This window comes from Ochotona curzoniae, unplaced genomic scaffold, assembly GCF_017591425.1.
Source record: "Ochotona curzoniae isolate NIBS_2020 unplaced genomic scaffold, NIBS_Ocur_1.0 contig_4877, whole genome shotgun sequence".
NCBI lineage: Eukaryota > Metazoa > Chordata > Mammalia > Lagomorpha > Ochotonidae > Ochotona > Ochotona curzoniae.
Genome location: NW_024466409.1, coordinates 1,388,552 through 1,403,202, shown reverse-complemented (window position 1 = coordinate 1,403,202; position 14,651 = coordinate 1,388,552). Strand labels below are relative to the sequence as shown.

General features: G+C 39.2%; 1 protein-coding gene across 1 annotated transcript; it reads left to right on the top strand.

Annotated features, from left to right (window-relative positions):
- Positions 1 to 8,635: 8,635 nt before the first annotated feature.
- On the top strand, positions 8,636 to 9,604 carry LOC121161823 (mas-related G-protein coupled receptor member X2-like). Its single transcript, XM_040988453.1, has one exon. It carries the CDS (start codon positions 8,636 to 8,638, stop codon positions 9,602 to 9,604), a length of 969 nt encoding a protein of 322 aa, XP_040844387.1.
- Positions 9,605 to 14,651: the final 5,047 nt, after the last annotated feature.

Below are 14,651 nucleotides of genomic sequence, written 5' to 3'. Positions count from 1 at the left end.
TTTCTTGTGTTAAGGTTTATAAACTGTAATATATGATAAATTTATAACGATTCTGTAATACATCTAATGACATCGATATTTAGCATGCTACTTCAAGTTAAATTACTTAGATATATTCTACTTAAAAACAAAATGCTGAAGAATTCCATTGAATATTTGAAAGATCTTTACATAAATGATACTTCAATTAGGACAAAGTATCTAAAATGGCTATGCCATAAAGAGTAATAAAAAATTCAGGAAAAATAAACCAAAACTATATAATCTGTGTGAAAAATAAAAATTAATAACAACTTCATGGAGTGGAGGAAGGAAAAGTAATATAGCTTTTTCTATGCACCTTTGATAAGTGATGTTTAATTTATTGCACATTAATATTAACAAATTAAAAGGATAACTATAATTTTACTATTAAGAACTAATAATAATAGAAGAAATAGCAATAAAAAGGTTACTGTCTCATCTGGATGAGATTTGAGTCTTAAAACTTGCAGACACTCCTCAGAGACTATTTAAATTTACACGCATTTCTCTGGCAATAATAGGATACATGCACATGCATTACTGCTTTGTGGAAAAAAGAAAAATAAAATATGATAGTCATGACAGGATGAACCTGGAATGGCCTTACACAATATTTCACACTTTCTGCAAAGTACCACAATGAAAGGCTCTAACATTTGACATCACTATCTTATTCTCAAAACAAAAAATACTAAAAGTGATTACTTAAAGCAATTATTAGTGTCACTAACTGTAATTAAGGACTCCCTCAAGAAAATTACTGTTAGAGTGGTGCATCAAATGGGTCAGAATGGGATGGGAGAGGCAAATATGTAAGCGGAAATGGAGCAGAGTCAGAAACACCATCTCCATGTGGGATTGTGTTCAAAGGGCTCTGGTCCCTTGAGTTTCCTGCAGCTTCTACAGAGGAAATAACAGGAGCCCTCCAGCATTTAGCTGAGTCTCCTGGAGCCATTTCCCAAATGAGAGGCCAGAGAATTATCCTGTGGAGTGACTCATTCTCAGAAAGCTCTTTGTCAGCAGAATTTGTTTTTCTCCATTGCTGTGCTGCATCCAAGAGATGATGGAGCTATCCTCAGGAAAAGGAAGGAGATATGACATGTGAGAGCCGGAAGCCCTCTGATGCTGGATTTCTGATAGGCATCCACCTGACATTTCTCCTCTCTCATCTATCTCCTCCTAGTTTCAAAAGTCTTTGTCCTAATCATTCAAATGAGCTACAGAGGAGCGTGTGGGAGATGGCCCCTGGATCCCTGTCTGTCTGGGTATGTGGAAGGTCATAGACACATGGCACATTGTGTCCCAAGGGAACACCCTGACAAAAATTCAGCTAATGGAGACCTAAATGCAACCTGTCCATGGGTCATAGAGTGGTAGGCTGCACCCCAGTCTCTCTTCTCTGTATCTGGATGAGCTGTTCTGGGACTCTCTTGATATCAACTGTGAGAAATCAGGTGCAGTCCACTTCACCTGCCCGCCTACCTGTTATACATAAGCCCAGGCGACGTGCCAGCTGTGAATGTTTTGTATGACCTGTGGCATGATTGGAGGAAGGTCTAGAGAAATAGAAGTGTCTTTTAGCCAAAGAGAGTGCCATTGTGGGGTGGTAGGAGTCATGGAAGATGCCCCCCTGCTTTGTCCTTTTTTATTTTCTCTAAGTTTTGGCTTGCACTACAATAATGGACATGATCCATCAGACTGTGGTGGTTGGTGCTCTGATCTCATCCACTTAGTGGTCATGGGGGCAAGCAGGTCAGGAAACTCCCAAAGGAAGAGAAGGTTGCCTCTAACATTCTTCTAGGAAACAGGATGAAATATAGACATTGTTACCCAGGATTGGGTCTCCTTTTTCATTTGGTTTCAATATTATCTTCTTTTGTATGCCTGGCAAGGTCACAGTGGGAAATTATTGCCTCCAAACTTGAAGACATGAGTAGTACTATGCAATGCAACAATCTAACAATATGTCCAGACTTGAGGGAACATGCCCATGCATAGTAAAACCCTTTTTCCACTCCTGGATTTAACAGACTGTGTACATGACAGTAATAGTTGCACAGAGACAAACCACATTTGCATATATAGAAACATGCTCAGATGGAGGAAGAGACACTATTTCTACTATCATTGTTAACATACAACATCCCAGTGTGTAATTCAGGGTGCAGAAATAAATATAAAACCAAGAAATCCACTCTTTTCTTCCCTTTTAGTAACATGTGGGGCATTTGTCGTCCTAGTCGATCAGAAGCAAAAGTAAATGTACTCTACAAATGAAGGATCTAGATGTCATCTCTTGAAATATTAAGTGGTTAGAAAAGGATGAAATGACAATTATTATGGCAAGTGAGACTAACTACACCATCTGCTTTCATCCCCACATATCCTGGCATTTTTCTCCAAGTATCATTGAATCACTTCTCCTGTCATCTTCATCAGTGTTTTTGTCCTGCTTGTAAATTGCTTTTCTCTTGCCACTTTTAAGAAGCAATCACCCATGTTCAGCAACAGGATTTCAAAGAAGACCATAATATCAAGAGGCAAGATACATTCCTTTTGGTCACACTATATCTCAATGTTCCAAATAGAGACTTGATAGTGCAATATCCTTCAGGAGAGGGTTTGCAAGACCTGGGCTGGAAGCTCTAAAGCTTTAAAAGCCACAACTGCAAATATTAATGCTTCCTAATTGCTAGAAATGTGACCTCACCCATCTGCTCCAACTTGGTGTCCATGACATTGCCCATGCACACGCTTCTTCAGCATGAGGTGAAGAAGAAAAGAGACAGCTATATTTCTGATATTCTCAACACCTCGTATTGATTACATCACTTCACCATTGTCATTATTCAATACTCAAAATATTGTGCCTTCCAGGACCATGCAATATTTGGGATTTTTTTAAATATAAATTTCTCAGTGCTGTTATATAACATAAGGCAAGTGGTGATGGGCTGAAAGCAGCATCTTCAATCCCTGGTGGTCTCTCACATACTTGGCTCACATACGTCTTTATTGGGGGTTCATTTGAGATAACAAACAATATTGCACAGCACAAGAGGTAGCATGTGGATTAAAGGAGAGCAGGGGCAAACATTGTGCCTGCTTTTCATGAAGTAATCCCTAAAAATTATGTGTGTGTGTGTGTATGTGTGTACACACAAGCTCTTCTGCCTTTCAAATAAAATGAAATAAACTGGAAATGCAGTATGGAGTTTTAACATGTCCTTCACTGAGCATCATTACCTTGATAGAGCATGTAAATGTAATGTGTTAAATAATCAGGAGATCAACATTAATGAACACAAGACCTACACTGCAGATCATACTAATACTTTGCCACATTTTTATGCATTCAATTTTAGAATGTGATATGTATGCGTTGGTAATTCAATCTTATTTTATTATATAAACATGATTCATATAATCATGACATTTTTAAACACATGGAACTGTTCCTTCACTGTAAAAAAAAAAAAACTGTATTGGGCTACTCCTTAAAGATTTTAGTTTGACTCTCCTCACTCAGTAACTTAAATCAAGAACCACCCAAACCAAAGCGCGTAGGAATCTTTTCTTTTGTTTGTTTGTTTATTATTACATTGTCTGGTAGTATTCCTCCACAGGGAAGTGCTGAGATTTGTTTCATGGAATAGAAGAAAAACACATTTTGTTGGTTTCCAACCTAGCCAAACACATAAAGCAGATGTAAAAAATGTATGAAGTTGGAGGTGAACATCATTTTCTGCCGTCTTGGATCCAAGACAGGATGGATTTGTAAACTGCTATGGCTAACGGCATATTGACCTTCTTCAGAAAATGCAATGCCTTCCAGAGTAGTGGTGTCATCTTTCTCTATAACTGTCAATAAAAGAAAGTTCAACTGTTGATGAATATTTAAGCTGAGAATTAATTTTATCTCACCATTCTTGGAGAAGTTATGTTTAAACCTCTTATTGATATTTGTGGCATCTGTCTTCTTATTTGTGTCTTTATTTGATCTTTCCTCTGTGTGTTTAATTTCCTCTTCTGATACAGATAAAAGTCACATTGGATTAAAGTCCACCATCCTGAACCCATTTCAAGTTAACTGTTCTCTAAAACCTCCATATCCAACCACCATCGAATTTTAGAATAATGGGTTTTAGGTGAATATGTGGCTATGGCAGAAAGACAATTTAGTCCAGAAAAGCATCCTTACCAGATGCTCAAAGAGTTAAATATTTACAGCTCAGATGACATTTATTACAAAACAAAAAGTATTCCAATATGAGTTTATCCTGAGGTACATAAAGGCAATTCATGAAACATAAGATTCTGTGCTTTGAATATTGAAACAATATGTATAGTATTTGGAGTAGAGAGGAGGTATCCTAGATTATATGCAGTAAAGTTTATATCTCCATTCAGCTAACAAAAGATAAAAGAATGGAAGATAAAAGTGGTGGCTTCTGAAGAATGGGATTGATGGAGACTTTCACACCAGAGACACAACTTTCTCATTTGGAATGGAAGTCTACACAGAAATGCATTTCTATACTGTAAGGAAGATCGGGTAAACCAAAAACCAAAAGGGATGTCAGTTCTTGGTAAGTCTTGAAATTCTTTCTTTTTTTTTCAACAGATTTATTTATTTGAAAAGTAGATTTTCAGAGAGAAGAAGAAATGGATGGAAAGATCTCCCATCTGCTGGTTCACTTCCCAAACAGCAGTAACAGACAGCACTGAACTGATCCGAAGCCAGACCAGAACCTCTGACAGATCTGCCAAGTGGATAATGTGGATATAGAGTTCCAAGGCTGTGGGCCATCCTCATTTCTTTTCCAGGCCACACGCATGGAACTGGATGGGAAATGCAACAGCTGGGTGGTGAACCTGTACCCATATGAGTACTGGATCTTCAAAGTGGAGGATTAATCAACTGAGCCATTATACAGCCCTTCTTTTGCCTACCTCATTGCATGCTTATTGCTCCCCATAATGCAATCAGCACTCATTTTTCTGGAAATTGATATCTGGCTTTGATGGCAGTTAAGGCCGAGATCAGCAATTAATTCTCAGTAAGTGTATCAAATGGAATGGAATGGAGTGGGAGGGGCCAGGTTTATATGTGAGTTGAAAAAAGGATGATGTTGAGAAGACTCAATGTGGTCTCATTGAGTCTCTAATTTGCTCTCAGTTGCTGTACAGGAAATGAAGATTTTCACTGCTCAAAAAGCTTCACTTGGTTACTGCTTTTAATGACAGTACTTGTGGGAATCTCCTGATTTAGAGAACAGAGAAGATTCCTGTGACATCATCTCTGGAATTCTTCACCTGAGAAGAGAAGAACGAAAAAAAAAAAAAGGTAAGACTACTTATGAAAAATGTCTGACTTCCAGGTGAACGTTTTGCTCAAACTTTCTAACCCTGATTTCCTTTTTGAGGGGCTATAAACAGGGTTCATGCAAAAAGATAGAATCCTGACTTTGAAAAGTGAATGCTGGAAAGTGCAATTATTGCAGCTTCAATTGAAGTTAAGGCCACTTTTCTCCATTCTGATCCATCTTCCCAGATTCTTCCTTAAATGTCAACTATCCAAATCTGCAGTTTTGGAGAGAAGACCATTTCTGCTACTCATTTCTGGAAAAGATGCCTTGCAGGCAGTGAGTCTGAGAGCTGAGCTACCATCAACCCAGGATTCAATGTTCAACTTGTTGTTCAAAGTTGTTATCCTCCTTTGTGCATCCTGCAAGGTCCCTGAAGTTAATAAATGATTCAATTTGTGGTAACTGAGGAACACTTCATGAGAGGACTATTGATAGAGCTGGGAAGATTAAGAGAGTGGTATTGTCAGGTACACTAAGGCTAGCCAGAGTGAAACATTATTCTCATCCTTAACCATAAGGTTTATTAAAAGAGCAGTTCTAGAGTTACTAGGGAAAGAACAGCATTTCTGGAGCTGGAGAAACAGGGCAGGACAAACAACCAGGTAAAGAAGGACTGCCATTGCCAATCTGCACCTCACTGGACGACAGCAAAGAAATCTTGAAAACCCAACTGTTTCTTCTTGCCTCCAGCCTCATGCAGGTGTATCTCTCCAAAGGGTTCATTTCAAACAGAAACCAAAAGACAAAGAACCCCATAGAAGTCACTACCTTGTGATAGAAAGTATAGCAGAGATGTAAGAAAGTCTTTGTTGCAAGTGAGATTACCCCTCACATGTTGAAGCTCCTCCTTTCTTTGTTTGAATATTACAGAATTCTTTGCCTCTATCTTCCTAATCAAATACCACGTTTATGGAGTTATAATATCCATGTAAATATAAAATTCATTGATAATTGAAGTCAACTAAAAAGAAGAAACACTATATTATTGTGCAAAGGTAAACTTGGCTGCCTTAATAGAAATCCAACAATCATGCTAATAAGTAAATGAAAACTGTGCTTGAAGCTCTGAAGCATCAGAAATCAGAAAGGAATGAATATATTGGAGCAAGCAGGAATTTTTGTAGCCTTCTTTGGTTTCTCAGGTTCTGTGGTCACAGGAAGATTATTTGGAATCTCCTCAGAAATTAAAAAATAAAAAAGAAAGAATGGGGGCTGAAAGAGCTGACCAACTCAGAATGCCCTCTTCTAGTGGTCATGTTCTTGAGACATGATCACAGGAAGATCCTTTATTTTATCTGCAGATTTTTCTAGTGTGGTCTGGGTGACCTAGAGAACAAGAAAAGCACTGGGGGCATGATGGTAAACAAAAGTGGAAATCTTTAGTCCTTACAGAGCTTCCGTTTTGATGAAGAAAACAAATACCTCACACACTAGAAAGAGAGGTACACACTGAAGTGTCTTTTATTGGACACATCAGAAGCTCTGGTTTTCCATTCTCTTCTTTTTCAGGCACACACAACTGGAGACATCTGTCTCTCTCAAGGAGCTGATGATGGACACATGGACTCCTGGATGCTGCTCTGAGCCTGCTGAGGAGATGCATCCCCTTTCCAGCAGGTGCCTCCTCTGCTGTTGAGTCTTCTGGATCCCACAGTCACAGCTGCCTTTGTGAGAGAGGCAAAGTGTCTGGGGAGTGCTTTGTTTCTAGGTAGATTCTAATTGCCTGCCTCTCTTTTGTAACTGGTTTGTTAGGCTTCTCTGATCCTATGTCTCTGAAGTATCTTCCCCTAGATTTTATTTCTATTGACATTTTAAGTTGTAAGTTTCAGTTTAACTTATCAATCACTCGTATGATGATTGAAATTGTGGACACTTGGGCAGCCTTGGTGACTTCACAGGCACACTATGAAATCAGGAGCAAATCAAAAATTTCCTACTGTACATATACCACTGTTTACAAATTCAGGTGCCAGTTAATGCACATCTAGTTGATTCAAATTCTCTAGTTTGGCTATTTTCATTTTTTTTCGGGTAAATCCCACTCAGGAGTGGATTGGCTGGATCATATGGTTTATCTGACTTCTGAGGAATCTACATACTATCTGATTGCACTAGTTATATTCCTACCAAAAGTTGATTAGGTTCTCTACTCATACATATCCTTGCCAGCACTTATTGTTTCTTCTTTCCTTTTCCATTATCTTTCTTTTCTTTTCTTTTTTTTTTTTTGATGATATTCATTTTGGTGAGACCTTGTAGTGGTTTTTATTTGCATTTCCCTAGGCTAGTGAACCTCAACATTTCTTCACCTGTCTTTTAGCCATTTGAATTTTATTTTTTGAAAGAAAAAAAGCCTGTTCATGTCCTTGCTCATTTCTAGACTGGATTGTGTTTTTGTTGTAGTCAACTTATAGGAATTATTTATAGGATGGATATTGATGCTTTACCAGTTGCTTGGCTTGCAAAAGTTTTCTTTCGTGTGCTGGTTGCCCCTTCATTTTGTGGAGGGTCTCCTTCACAGTGCAGAAGTGTCTTAGTTCTAGCTATATCCAGCAAAATTGTGTGGCATTTTGCATGGCCAATACACATAACCTTCTTATTCATTCATTTTGGTTACAGATTCCTCGAGTATCTTCTGTATTCTCCTAAGTGGAATAGACCAAAGAGAAACAAACAGTGGATAGTAGAAAACCACTCTTTGTCCACACAAAGCTGACCAATCAGTGTTTTGTTTCAGCAAGAGGTCTGGCCATTCTCACTGCCTTCCTAGCAAGTTTTCACATTCCATCATGACCTCAGATCATGGTCTGCTCTCTCCCTGGTGAGAGCTCCCTGGTGAGTTACTGTGGTGTCCATGATCATACCTGGGCCTCCAAATGTCTGCTCTTTCGATCAAGTTTCAGATTAAGGACAAAAGAAAATTAACTTCAAGGTCACCAGGTTTCTCCCGTCTTTTTCCTGCCCAGAAACATGACAAAATATATTTTATCACACTGTGGAATATTCCTATTGCACTTGAAGCTCTGTGTCATAAAGTAAACCTGAATAGGCTGTCACTGAAAACTATGTTGAAATTCACGCTCCTGGACATTGTTCTTCATGTGAATTATTTACTCTCTGAATTCATATTTCCTACTCAGTGGATAAAGAATAATAATCCTCACATTGTCTGCTGAAATGAGAATCAAAGCTATGCAATAATTATTTGTGTTCCCAGGGACACCACTGGTGGATTTCTGAGCATGAATTCAAGCATCCCAGTCAGCCTCAACAACATCACAACTCCTGCACCAAAACTTCAAAAGGAGATCCTCATCCTGTACTGGCTGATACTTGGCATTGCTCTGGTTGGACTACCAGGAAATGGGACTGTGCTCTGGTTTCTTGGCTTCCGCATGCACAAAAATGCTTTCTACACCTACATTCTCCACCTGGCTCTGGCCGACTTCCTCTTCCTCTGTTGCCAAGTTATTGATTCACTTCTGGTTCTAACCAGAGTCTTCCATCCTTTGTCCATCAACACTCCTGATAACAACCTCTTAATTACTGCAGAAGCCCTTCTCTACATGGTGAGCCTGAGCATCCTCAGCACCATTAGTGCTGAGCGCTGCATATCTGTCCTTTGGCCCATCTGGTATCGCTGCCATAGACACAAACGCCTGTCAGCTATCATGTGTGCCCTCATCTGGGCCCTGTCCCTGCCCCTGGGCATACTGGAAGTAACCAGTTGTCTCTCTAATGTTGATTATAGTGAAAATACTTGGTGTCAGATATTTAACTCCTTTGCTGCAGCATGGCTGGTGCTTTTATTTTTGATTCTCTGTGGATGCACTCTCGCTCTGCTGCTCAGGGTCCGTAGCTCTCAGAGGTTGCCCATGACTCGGCTGTATGTGACCATTCTCCTCACAGTGCTGGTCTTTGTGCTCTGTGGTCTGCCCTGTGGTATTACATGGATATATGTATTGGGAAATGAATTTCTTGCAAACAGTTACATTCCCCATTATCACGTGATAACAATCTCCTTGTCCTGTGTTAACAGCAGTGCCAACCCCATCATTTATTTCTTTGTGGGCTCCTTTAGGCAGCAGCTACGAGGACAGTCCTTCAAGCAGGTTCTCCAGAGAGCTCTGCAGGACACTCCTGAGGCGGGTAACAGTGAAAGTAGCTTGCCTCAGGCAACCCAGGTGATGCCAGGGAGAACCCTGGTGTAGTAGCATGGGACCGTTTCTCCACTCACTCACAGTTTAGTTTTTAAAAAAGAAATTGTTTATTTCCATTTGTGAGGCATGCATACAGAGTGAATAAGAGAAACAGAAACACAGGGATAAAGAGAGAGAGATTATTCCATCTGCTGTCTTAATACTCCATGTGTCTCTTATGAGAATAGGGCCCAGGAACTTGTGCTGTCCTCTACCGATGTCCCAGGCATATCCACGGCATGCAATGCTGGCATTACATTGCAAGCTGTGGATTAGCCTTACAGGATTGGGAGCCTGCCCTAGTTTGGCTTTCAAAACTGTTTTTATGTCTATTATTCTGTGTAATAGATATCTGAATATCAATTAGCTGAAGATTATTTGGAGAAAATGGATCCATTGGGAATGGAACTGGTCTTTCTTCTTTTTTTTAATTATTATTGAGTTTTATTGGTGTGTGTGTGTGTGTGTGTGTGGTCAGCACTAGTGCTTCATATCTAATATATTTTGCAAGTGTTTTCTCCTATTCCATGGGCTACTTTTACGATTTTGTTTGTTTGTTTGTTTGTTGAGTTTCTTTTGTTCATTTGTTGTTCTTAAATTGTGCATTTTTTCAGGGCATAATTTTTAGTTTAAACAGGTTTCCCAGAGTTGTTTTATCATGTAGAGGACATAGGGCTTAAGGGATATTTGTTTGATATGTGAGAGCTCCACTAGCCTGTTTTTGTATCACAGTTCACATGTATATAGGTATTTATGTTGCTATAGGTAAGATAAGCAAGATGTCAAGATTCCAAAGCATCACAGAGTACAGGAAAAATAATGACCACAAAATAATTACTATTGTATGTACTGGTGGATAGTTGAGTTTTTTCCTAGCATTTTGCCTTGTGCTAGCATTGGGGTAATGCAGACTACATTAAATGGGATCACAAGTGTTCCTGCTGCTATAATTTCTGGGAAAGTCTGTGGATAAAGGTGTCATTTCCTTTTTCAATATTTAGGATAATTACCAGTAAAACCTTATAGGCCTGTAGTTTCCTGTTGTGGATGGCTGCTGACTTTTCACTCAGGACTTTACGTCCAGTACACCTGTTCTTAAGGTTATTGCTCTATCAGGTCTTTATTTGGAGCATTGAAATAAATTGTGACCAAAAGGAATAGGTCTTGCCTTTGAAAATTGTGTTCTGCTTTGAAACCTTTTGGCTCAATGTGGGTTATTGCTTCTTAAAAGTGACAAGAAAAGGGCTGGTGCAGTAGGCTAAAAGCTAAAGTCCTTGCCTTGAATGCACTGTAATCCTGTATGGGTGCCAGTTCTAATCCCGATGGCCCTGCTTCCCATCCAGTTCTCTGCCTGTGGCCTTGGAAGGCAGTTGAGGACAACCCAAAGCCTTGTGGCCCTTCACCCACGTGGGAGACCCAGAAGAGGCTCTGGGCTCCTGGCTTCGGATTGGCACGGTGCTGGCTGTTGTGGCCACTTGGAGAGTGATTCAGCAGACTAAATATCTTCTTCTATGTCCATCTGACTTCCCAATTAAAATAAAATAAATCTTTCTTCAAAAAACAGTGACAAGAATCAAGCGAGTTACAAGCACGGAAAGAACACACTGATGAAGGTGAGAAGAGATTTAATGATACATAGAGAAAAATTCTGGGATGTGTGGGTATGTGAAATGATAGTGCATAGTCTCATTGGCCATAATAATTGGCATTTCATCTTTCTCTAATCATTTAATATCTCAAGAGGTGACTTCTAGATCCTTCAATTCTAAATACTTTTATTTTGGCATCGGGCCTATTTGTAAAATAAATGACCCCACATATTATTAAAGGGGAAGAGACCAGTGGATTTCTTAGTTTTTATGCTAATTTCTACTCCCCGAATCTCACACTGGGTTATTTTGTCTTAACTGTGAATATTAGGAATAGGGTCTCTTCATCCATCTGAGCATGCTTTCTGTATGTACAAGTTTGGCTTGTATCTGTGCTACTCTTAGTGTTACCTTCACAATCTGTTAAACCCAGGAGTGGGAATGTTGAACATACTGGTACATTGTTGCATTACATAGTGATGCTCGAGGTTTCAAGATTTGGGACAACAATTTCCCACTGTGACATTGCCAGGCATATAAAATAGGATTAAGCTCAAACCAAATGAACAAGGAAATCCGGATTCTCAGAAACCCGGCCCTGGGCAGCAATGCCTACATATCATCCTGCTTCCAAAGAAATATAAAAGGAAGCATTCTCCTGATGACACCTGGTTGAAATGATTAGGTCAAAGACTTTTGAAACTAGGAGGAGACAGATCAGAGGGGAGAAATGTCAGGTGGATGCCTATCAGAAATCCAGCATCAGAGGGCTTCCAGCTCTCACATGTCATATCTCCTTCCTTTTCCTGAGGATAGCTCCATCATCTCTTGGATGCAGCACAGCAATGCAGAAAAACAAATTCTGCTGACAAAGAGCTTTCTGAGAATGAGCCACTCCACAAGATAATTCTCTGGCCTCTCATTTGGGAAATGGCTCCAGGAGACTCAGCTAAATGCTGGAGGGCTCCTGTTATTTCCTCTGTAGAAGCTGCAGGAAACTCAAGGGACCAGAGCCCTTTGAACACAATCCCACATGGAGATGGTGTTTCTGACTCTGCTCCATTTCCGCTTACATATTGGCCTCTCCCATCCCATTCTGACCCATTTGGTGAATCTCTCTAAGAGTAATAACACCATGAGAACCTTTAATTGCCTCAGTTGCTTTAAAAAATCCCTTTAGGTAATTTTTTGCTTTGAAATTTACTGATGTCAAATAGCACAACATTGTATTGTACTTTGTAGAAAAAAGTGAAGTATTCTGGAAGGCCATTCCAGGTTCATTGTGTCATGACTATCATATTTCTTTCCGTTTCTTCTTCTTCTTCTTTTTTTTTTTCAAAGCAGCAATGAATGTGTATAATATTTTTTGTTACAAGTGCCAGAGAAGTGCATGCAAGTTTAAATTGCTTCTGAAGTGTATATGTAAATTTTAAGACTGAAATCTCATGCTTCAAGTGAGACAATAACCTTTTTGTTCCTATTCTATTATGCTAAGTAGTAAAGTTATAGTCATGCTTTTAAGTTGTTAATATTAACATGTACAGTAACTTAACCTACTTACCAAACGTACATAGTTCAAATGCAGTATTATTTTTCCTTCCCCTATTTCCTACATGCTGTTATTAGTTTTTATTTGTCACACAGTTAAATATTTTGGGTTTATTTTTCCTGATTTTCTTATTATATCTCAAGATATAGTAAAGTTGGGCTACATGCACCTGATTTAAATATTCAATGAAGTTCTTCAATGTTCTGATTTTAAAGAGAACACCTGTAAATGATTAAACTTGAATTAAGCATGCTAAATATCAATATATAAAAATATATTACAGACGCATTTTGAATTTATCATGTCTCAAAGTTTGAAAAATAAACCTTAACCAAAGGAAAATAAAGTTAATGATATAGCTAAGAGCAGAACCTAAAATTAGAAGATATGAGTAGAAGCAACAAGGGATTGAGGGAAAAAGATTGTGGTAAACTTGAGGAAATTAGAATGATGTGTATAGAAAATTGTGTTCAATTTATTTACTCTTGCAGGAAGAGGACAAATTCGAATGTGGACAAATGGGAATGAATAATTCGGAGATGGTTTAAAGATGATTCACTCCTCTGAAAGAGAGAAGAGATCAACACACACACACACACACATGCACACACACACGACAGGGGTAGGAGTGGGAAATCTTCCATCTCTTGGTGCATTTCCTAAATGGCCACAGCAGTTAGGATCAAGACAGGCCAAAGTCAGGATCTAATAGGAACTGCATCTGAGTCTTCCATGTGTATGACAGGCCCAATGACTTGAATTGTCATCTGCAATGTTCTCAGGTGAGTCAAGAGGGAGCAGGACAGGAAGCTGACCAACCAGGGCTTGAGCTAGCACTTGGATAGGCGATATTGTGCTTGCAAGCAGTGTCCTAACCTGATTCACCACAACATAAGCTTCTTGGGTGAAAATTTAAGCTGGGAGATTGGACAGTTCGTTCACATGCACTGCTTTGGTCCAATGACAAGGGAACATTGAAGTTATATGACAGGTCATAACTTATAAAGGGTTTTTCTGTTGCAGAAGTGATGGGGACTAGCACACAGAAGAAATGATGGCTAAGGAGAGGAGCAGATAGTTGCATTTCCATGAATGCAATGAAGTGCAGAGGAAACCACTCTAGGGCATACTGGTTGGTAGGTTTGGTGTAAACTATCACGTGAGGGTAGTAAGTCAAGAGAGATGCAGGAATGAGATGTTTCTCTTGGTGACAGAGAGGCTAATTATGGAAATATATATAGTGCTTCATAATAGGGGGACACTGGGATCCACCTCCTTAAATTATAGTAAAACATTTGAAAATTTTTGTGTGCTATAGCTACACTTCATTCTGCATGGAGTGAATGGAGATCTGAATTCTTTTGGGACAAAAGAATTAACACATTCTCATCAGTAAGAATAGTCATCAAATGACACATGATAATTTTAAGTGTCATTGACTGTCAGAGAAAATAATTTTAAAATTAACACCATTTTGGTACTGTGGGTAAAGCTTCCCTTTGGCGCAGGATCAAGTCCAAGCTCCTCCACTTCTGATCCAGCTCCCTGCCAATGCGCCTGGTAAAGCAGTAAGAGATGTCCCATGTGGTTGGGCCCCTATTAAGCACATAGGAGACGTGGGGGAAGTTCCTGCCCCCTGGCTTTGGCTTAGCTTGGCCCTGGTTGTCACCTAGGAATGAACTTGCGAATCTAAAATCTCTCTTTCCTTCTCTTAACTCTGCCTTCCAAAAACCAAAATAAGACAAGATACACTCACGTATCCTTTAAGACTGGCAAAAATAATAAGTTAAGAAACTGGCATAAGTTTTGACAAATATTTGGAGAACACAGTTCTTGCATACATCTCTTTAGGACAATAAATTGGTATAGATAATTCAGGATAAGGCAGGCAACTAGACTAAGGCCCAAATCTGAAAGCCAC

Excerpts from the sequence above, each read along its gene's own strand:
- LOC121161823 (XM_040988453.1), top strand. The coding sequence starts at position 8,636 with ATGAATTCAAGCATCCCAGTCAGCCTCAACAACATCACAACTCCTGCA.